The sequence below is a fragment of the Leucopleurus acutus genome (genome assembly GCF_964270905.1).
Source record: "Leucopleurus acutus genome assembly, chromosome: 19".
Taxonomy (NCBI): domain Eukaryota; kingdom Metazoa; phylum Chordata; class Mammalia; order Artiodactyla; family Delphinidae; genus Leucopleurus; species Leucopleurus acutus.
The window spans coordinates 18,326,496-18,334,540 of NC_139161.1; the positions used below are offsets into that span (position 1 = coordinate 18,326,496).

An 8,045-nucleotide genomic window follows, 5' to 3' on the forward strand; every position below is an offset into this window, starting at 1 on the left:
CAGGTTCTCTCTGAGCCATTTTGTGAAAAGCACGGCTATACCTTGGCAGAGAGTTAATTCAAAAGGATGGAGATCATTCAGAAGTTCAAGTCCACTGGATCCTTCTTTTCTTTCTCCTCCTCCTTCTCCTTCTTCTTCTCTCTACCTCTCGCTCTCTCTTTAAACATTACTTCAGTTTCAAATAAAATGACAACAATAAAATGAAACGAAACCCTGAGCTTTGCCATCCTCCGATCGTTGGCTTCTCCTTCCGTCTCCAGCAGGTGGCAGAAGTATTCCAAGGATGGTCCCCACGGTCTCCGTTTCCTGTGGATGAGCTGCAGACCCCAACAGCAGGTGGGGCTCCAGCATCAGTCCCGCCAGCTCAAGGAATCCAGGCATCAGAACTGCCCTCTCTGAAATCCAGGGTAAGAAGGCAGTTGTCCGGCCACAACAGGGTTAACGGTCCACATTCCAGGGCAAGGGAAAAGGAGGCTGGAGGGTCACAGACAAAGGGAGAGGGTTCCGAGGGCCCCCTTCTCACAACATCACCAGTTCTGTTGGGAGAGATAGATCACCCGCAACAATGGCCACAGCTGTTTTCGTCTGCCCTGAAGGAAGCTGACTTAGGAAGCAGGAATCAGAGAGGGCCCTTCCTGCAGGGGCTTCTGTCTGGCTTGTAAAACTGTCAGAGCAGCTGCATTCATGTGTCGAGTGATGGATGATGGAACGGAGGGACAGAAGGCCGCAGATGGACACGGCGACTTACAAGTCGAGGCAGGTGGCAGAGGCTTTGCAGAGGCTCTGCAGGTGGGGTGCACTGATTCATTGCCCACTGAAAATACCAAGGGACCTGGGCCACAGCCCGCTTCCCAGCCTCCTTCAGGGCCAGGAGTGGGTGCGCCTCCTCAAACAATCTGTCTGCAGTGAAAGCTTCCGCTGGCCGTCTTTCCTTGTCCTGCATCTCAGGTGTGAACATTCCTCCCCCCGGGCCCCTCCTTCTTCTCTGGGGCCAAGGTAGCAATTCCTTTTGGGTTCTCTGTGGCTAGCTGGACCTGGGATGGCTTCACAGAATGCACCTGTGCTATGCACCAATAAGGTTTTCCATATAGGACTCAAAGCTGGTTTTGAAAAATGTAATGGGCTGGGAGACAAGAAAAAAATATATATATATCAGCACTAAAAATGCTGGCTTTCACTTTTGCTAAGAAGAGGGGTTTTGTGCCCTCCACTCCTACCCACAGCCTGGCCCAGGAAATAACTATGGCCCATCAGCCTGCCAACAAGTGCCTGTCACCAAGCACAGGATCCCCGAGGAGCATGAGCTGAGGTTTCCTCCTTGTCTCCATCACCAGAGCCTGTTGACTTCTCATCCTGGCCTTGAAACCGGAATCCCTGCCCCCTCAGCCAATTGGAAGCCCCAGCTGTGATCCTCCAGTTTTCCCTCTTGCCTTCCAGAGGGATGACAAGAGGGGCTTTCTTGGTCAGGATAATTGATGCTGAGCTGCATGAGGTTGGGACCAATGAGATTTCTTAAAAAGTAGCCTTCTGGGCTTCCCTGGTGGCGCAGCGGTTGAGAGTCCGCCTGCCGATGCAGGGGACACGGGTTCGTGCCCCGGTCCGGGAAGATCCCACATGCCGCGGAGCGGCTGCGCCCGTGAGCCACGGCCGCTGAGCCTGCGCGTCCGGAGCCTGTGCTCTGCAACGGGAGAGGCCACGACAGTGAGAGGCCGGCGTACCGCAAAAAAAAAAAAAAAAAAAAAAAAAAAAAAGTAGCCTTCTGCCTCTGCCTGGGTCTGTGAGGGCCAAAGAGACACCCCTAGGGCTGTTTTATTTTGGTGACAAATGAACTTGGCCTGAGAAATGGGGTCGGCTGGGCTAAGATCTGTGGAGGACTCAGAGCTGCTGTTTTCTTTGTTAAGTTGGTCCAAAGTTTGCTTGGAGGAAGCCCGAGGGACCCAGGGAGGTAGAGACTAGGAGCTCATTTTGATATCTGAAAACCGCAGCCGCCTGCACGTGGGAGGCTCTGAGAGCAGGCTTGCCTCACACGCCCCCTCACTGTGGGTCACCTGGGAGCACCAGCAGCAATTTGGGAGATTTCTGAGCTCAAGGAGGAGTCTTTGGGGAGGGCTTGCTCGGAGCACACCCCGTTCCCTCCCCCTGGGCTGAGGGAAGCATGGGACCAGCCCTGCCCCAGCCTGTCCTCATTGGCTGGCATGAGGCAGAGGGGGCTTTAAAAAGGCAAACGTGTCTGAGCTGGGGACCTGAGCCTGTGCTGCTGGAAGGCCGGGTGCCCCCCTCCAGCTGGCACCATGCAGCTCTCTCTTGCCCTGTGTCTCGTCTGCCTGCTGGTACACGCAGCCTTCCGTGTGGTGGAGGGCCAGGGGTGGCAGGCCTTCAAGAATGATGCCACGGAAATCATCCCCGAGCTGGGCGAGTACCCCGAGCCTCCGCCAGAGCTGAACAACAAGACCATGAACCGGGCAGAAAACGGAGGGAGGCCTCCCCACCACCCCTTTGAGACCAAAGGTATGGGATGGAGGAGAGCCTTTTTAGCATAAGGGTCCTGGGAGGGTTCTCTTTGGGGAGGTTTTGAAGACTGGGGTAGACTGTCAGCCGCTGCCAGCACCAGTGAAGGCACCATCTTGCCTGTAGGCAGGGTGAGGATGGCATGCCAGCGTAGCCCTGGAATTCAAGTGCAAGGGTGTGGGGCTGGTAGGGGGCTGGCAGCGAGAGCCCAGAGCAGGAAGGAGGCTGAGGTGGAGAGGGACAGCCTCAGGGGCTCAGAAAGGAGATTTCAAAGAATCCCCTCCTGAGAAGAGAGGAGCAGGGTCCAGCTGCTGACACCACGGGGGAGGAAGTAAGGCAAGGGGGCCTCATGTCTACGAGCGCCTGCTGGGTGCAGACACTACATGGGCTGTGCGTGAACCACACCCTGGGGAGCTCCCAAGTGGAAGGTGAAGAAACGGAGGCTTCAGAGAACAAGTAGCTTGTTAGTGAGTAGAGAGCTGAGATTTGAAGCCAGTTGGATCCAATTATAAGACAGCCCCGGTGGGGGGCTGTGTGGGGGGCATCGGAGGCCGAAAGCCAGAGCAGATCCCTGCAAAGCAGTGGGAAAGGGACACCAAAGAGGCACCCCTTCAGCTCCCACCACCCATGGTCTACCTAGTGAGCTGGCACTCGAGGGAATAGGAGCTGCAGGCAGTTTTAGCTTCTGACCTGGGTGGTAACTGGGTCCAGGCCCTGGAGGGGAGGCAGCATCCTCTGTGCAGGGTGTGGACACAGGTGACACCATCTGTCCTGAATCCCCACCCCAGACCCTGACTTGCCTCCTTCCTGGGAGGGACACTAACCCTAGCGGAAAGGCAGTGGTCCCAGTGGAGGGCACACCTGGGTTCCTGGTCAGGTCTGCACATAGAAGCCTGGGGGGCAGTGTGCACAGCTGGCTCTGCAGCTGGCAGGAATGGCTGGGGGCGGGGGCTGGAATGACGCTTCAGAGTGAGGCCCTCTGGCTATGGTCCAGGTGGGAGAGGAGTCCACTGCCCAGGCCCCTGCATCCCATCCTGCCCTGCCTCACAACCAGCTGGGAATGGGGGTCTGCAAAGGGCACCCCCCCCCCCGAAGTGGCCTCTCCCCTGCTCCTGCCCAGGGAAGGTCAACTAAGCTCAAGCAATGGACTGTAGGGGACCCAAGCACAAGACATCCCTGGGCTCCCATGAGAGCTACAGGCCGGGAGGAAGCCACGTGCTCAAAACAAAGTCGCCCTTTGCAGAGGAAGCGCCTAACCTAGGGGTACTATTCTTGGAAAGCCCCAAAGCCTCCTTCCCTGGGCAAACAGGCCACGCCCACACACCACCCCTGGGGCCCAGGAGCGGAGGTGAGGATGCCAAACCAACCCAGAAGCCAGGAGGCCACAGCCATGGGCGAGGGAACCCTGACCTCTCCCCTGCTGTGCTTGTTCTCACGGGGGCGGCGGGGGGGGTGGGGTTGGCCTTCTTTGCCTCCTCTCTGGTTTTGGACTTAGGACTATTTTTCATCCCTTTGTGTCACATTGGAACTGTCCCTATGAGACCCTTGGGGATGGGCAAGTGCTCACACGGGGACAAGCTGTTTAAAAAAGCTCCCACCCATCTAAGCCCACACTAGGAGACATGATCAAGGCGTCTTCGGGGACAAAGCCAGGCCTTAGAGCCCAAACTTTCTCTGCCCAGGGAGCAAGCCTGTGCCACCACTGGCTGTCCATCAAACGTCACAGAAGAGACTCGCCCGGCACGGTGCCTGGTACACAGCACGTGCTTAATAAATGTTTGTGGCGGCCAAAGCTGTAGGTTTTCAGTCAGAGCTTGGTCTCCCTCTGGTAGGGAAGTAACCATAGTAAAAATAGTAAAAAGCAGGCCTTTGTCCCCCACCCAGCATCCCTCAGTACTCGGGCACACAGCTTCCACCCTTGTGGGAGCTGAGAAGCTCTGGGACCCCAGAGGAGCAGAGTCAGGAGCTCCTGGAAAGAGCTTTTCCCTCTCTGGACCTCAGTGTCCACAGTGATAATGAGGGGGTTGGACATGCTGCCATTGGCTCCTTTCAAGTCTGACGACTTCAGTCTCCTCTCCACCTCCCCTTCCATCCTTCTTCTCAGTAGCTGCCCTCATTTATTATCTTCAATTAACCCCTACTCCTTTTTCCATCCCCCGACTCCCAGTCTCCCCTCCCAACCTGCTGGAAAAGGAATTTGGGAGAAGCCAGAGCCATTCAGAGAATGTGGCTAATACCTACCCTACTGAGGCCCTGTGGCACAGATGTGACTTAAGTCTGGCAAAGAGGGCCCCCTTGGAGAGGAATAATAATAACATAATACCAGTCAACACTTCCAGCTCTTAGTATGTTCCAGGCAGTGTCCTCTGCATTATAGATGTAATGGATTAGCTCACTGAATCGTCAAGACAACCCATTTTACAGATAGGAAGCACAGAGAGGTTAAGTAACTAGTCCAAGGTCACACAGTCATGGAGCTGATATTTGAACTGAAGCAATCACTTGGCTCCAAAGTTTTAGGGGGAGAGGGTGGATCGGAGATCTTTCCCCCAACTCCAGAGTACCTGGGCCCCTCCCAGAGGCAAAAGCGTCAAGGGAGAGGCAGGTTTGGAAGAGGCGGAGTGGTTTGGAGGGAGGAGGGAGGCAGGACGGATGGTCGCCCTCACGCGCGCTTCTCTCCGCAGACGCTTCCGAGTACAGCTGCCGCGAGCTGCACTTCACCCGCTACGTGACGGACGGGCAGTGCCGCAGCGCCAAGCCGGTCACCGAGCTAGTGTGCTCGGGCCAGTGTGGCCCGGCGCGCCTGCTCCCCAACGCCATCGGCCGCGGCAAGTGGTGGCGCCCGAGCGGGCCCGACTTCCGCTGCATCCCCGACCGCTACCGCGCGCAGCGGGTGCAGCTGCTGTGTCCCGGCGGCGCGGCACCGCGCGCGCGCAAGGTGCGCCTGGTGGCCTCGTGCAAATGCAAGCGCCTCACCCGCTTCCACAACCAGTCTGAGCTCAAGGACTTCGGGTCCGAGGCCGCCCGGCCACAGAAGGGCCGGAAGCCGCGGCCCCGCGCCCGGGACGCCAAAGCCAACCGGGCGGAGCTGGAGAACGCCTATTAGAGCCCGCCCGCCGCGCCGCGCCGCGCCGCGCCGCGCCCCCAGCGGGCGCTCCCGACCCAGGCGCCCCAGGTTTCCTCCCCTTGCGCGCGCGGTTTGATCGTTTGTGTTTCACTTTAAATACCTGCAACCCAGGGCCGGGGGCTGAAACCTTCCCGGCTGCAGGCCCTGGGGATCCGGGTGTCAGCAAAGCGCCCCCCCCACCCCCGCCTGCAGAGGGGGTCCCCAGGGGCATGGGAGGGAGCTGAGAGTCACAGACACTGAGCCACGCAACCCCGCCCTCCGGGCCGCCTACCTTTGCTGGTCCCTCTTCAGAGGAGGCAGAAAAGGAAGCATTTCACTGCCCTGGAGTTTTAAGGGAGCAGTGGAGAAAAGTCCAGGGACTGGTTAAGAAAGTTCGATAAGATTCCCCTTCCCCCCGCCTCTCTGCCTGGCAAGTTGTGCCCAGAACACGTGACTGGGGTCCGTAGATAGGGTTTCTAGTCCTGGCTCTGCCACTAACGTGCCGGGTGACCTCGGATTATTACACTCTTCTCTTTCTGGACCTTGATTTCCTCTTTGTAAAATGGAAGTGGGGGTGGGATTAACATCTGGAGGAATTAACATCTGGAGGAATCTACTGTCATATAATTCCAAGGACTCGGGTGCCCTTTGAATGGGCAGAGGAGAGAGCGTTTGGATTGAGTCACTGACGTGGTCGCTTCCAGAATTCGGAGTTGTAATCCTCTGATCTGACAGCCAAAGATGAAAAACAAGCAGGGGAAGAGAAAAGAGTCTATTTATGGCTGACAAACTCGTGCAAGAAGCTGTGGTGTGTCCCAGCCTGGCCTCCCAGATGTTTGGCTACCTCCACCCCTCCATCTCAAAGGATGCAGAAACAGCACCGTCAACTGGGGTAGAGAAGAAGGTCCCAAGGGTGGTGGGAGGCACAGAAATCACCCCCTATTCCCAAAAAGCAACAACCCCCCCGCCACCATGGCCATATCACCCTCTGCAGAGAAGCTCAAGGTCCCAGCACCCTGGGCTTCCGGGCCCAAGAGAGCAACCACCACCCATTCAAAGGCCAATGGGTCCCTTCCAAGGCACTTCCGCTTGCCTACCACTCACAGACACATTTCTGTCTGGAAAAGAGCTTCTCGCTGCTGTTATGTGTGATGGCATAGCTTACATTAAAATAATATTATTGGGGAAGAAATTACAAGTGCTGTATATATGCTGAGAAGCTGCAAAGCTTAATGCTGCCATCCAAAAATCTTTTGGAAAATCATTTCCAGACACCACTTACTTTCTGTGCAGTTTTTAATTGCTAAAAAAAAAAATTTTTTTTTAAACAGAAGCACATGCCATGTGAAAGCCTGCCCAGCTGGTCGTTTCTGCAATCTTTTCATGTGGAATTTGTCCACAAGAATGAAAGTAGCAGTTTAAAAAAAAAGTTAAGTTACATATTTATTTTCTCACTTAAGTTATTTATGCAAAAGTTTTTCTTGTAGAGAATGACAACGTTAATATTGCTTTATGAAATATCAGTCTGTTCTTTCAGAATCCAGAAACATTGTTAATAAAGACAATGAATTGTTACGGAAAGGATGTGGTCTTGTTTTGTCAACCACACGTGGTCATTTCTGTCAACGTTAACATCTTTCTCTTGGTCACTAGAGCTTAAACCTGGGAGGCACCTTTGATTGTGTTATGGTGGCCCTTGTGGCAATTATGTCCTTCCTTTGAAAGGTCATGTTCATCCCTTCCTTTCCAAACCGAGACCTCATCCCTGCACCTCGGCCATTGTATTAACCTCAGCCTGGTGTCCCTTTAGCAGCCTGCCCTTCACACTGTCTTCCAAAAACACTGTTCTCATCACATCCTACCCCTGCTCAAAAATCCCTCAATAGCTTCTCCTTGCCCAGGATCAAGTTCAGGCTTCTCACTCTGACACGGAAGTCGGCTTGATTCCCATCCCCCATTCTCCCAAACTCCCTTAATTACTCCCAAGTGGCCGCAGACTGTCCTGACCCTTGCCCGCCCGGCTTACCGCCCTTGCTTACCACCCCCAACAACTCCTGCTCTTTCTCTGGGGTGCATGTTCTTTGTCACCTCTACCGTGAACCTTCCAGAGATAATCCAATCCCTGATGATCCCTCTCTCCTCAGATGTCCAGCCCCTTCGTCCGTGCCACTCCTTTGGTTTCTGATTCTGTGTCTTCCATTGGACATTCACTCATGGACCACCTGTTTCACCTGGCGGAGCTGTGCTTAGTACTGTTAGGACCAAGTACATGTTAGGACCAGCTCACAGGAGCTCAGTCAAGCTTTTTCCCAAATGTGAATTTTATGCCTCCCCGGTGAACACGTAAACCCTTCACAAGCAGGGACAATGTCTTGTGCTTCTCTCAAAACTCTTACCTCGCCTAATAGTTCTGGACGCTAGCTGAGAATCA

At 55.0% G+C, this 8,045-nt stretch overlaps 1 protein-coding gene across 1 annotated transcript; it reads left to right on the plus strand.

Annotated features, from left to right (window-relative positions):
- Positions 1-2,155: 2,155 nt before the first annotated feature.
- Positions 2,156-5,614, plus strand: SOST (sclerostin; the record flags this gene model as incomplete). Its single annotated transcript, XM_082860028.1, has 2 exons — positions 2,156-2,508; positions 5,193-5,614. Exons 1-2 carry the CDS (start codon positions 2,292-2,294, stop codon positions 5,612-5,614), a joined length of 639 nt encoding a protein of 212 aa, XP_082716154.1. The 5' UTR covers positions 2,156-2,291.
- Positions 5,615-8,045: the final 2,431 nt, after the last annotated feature.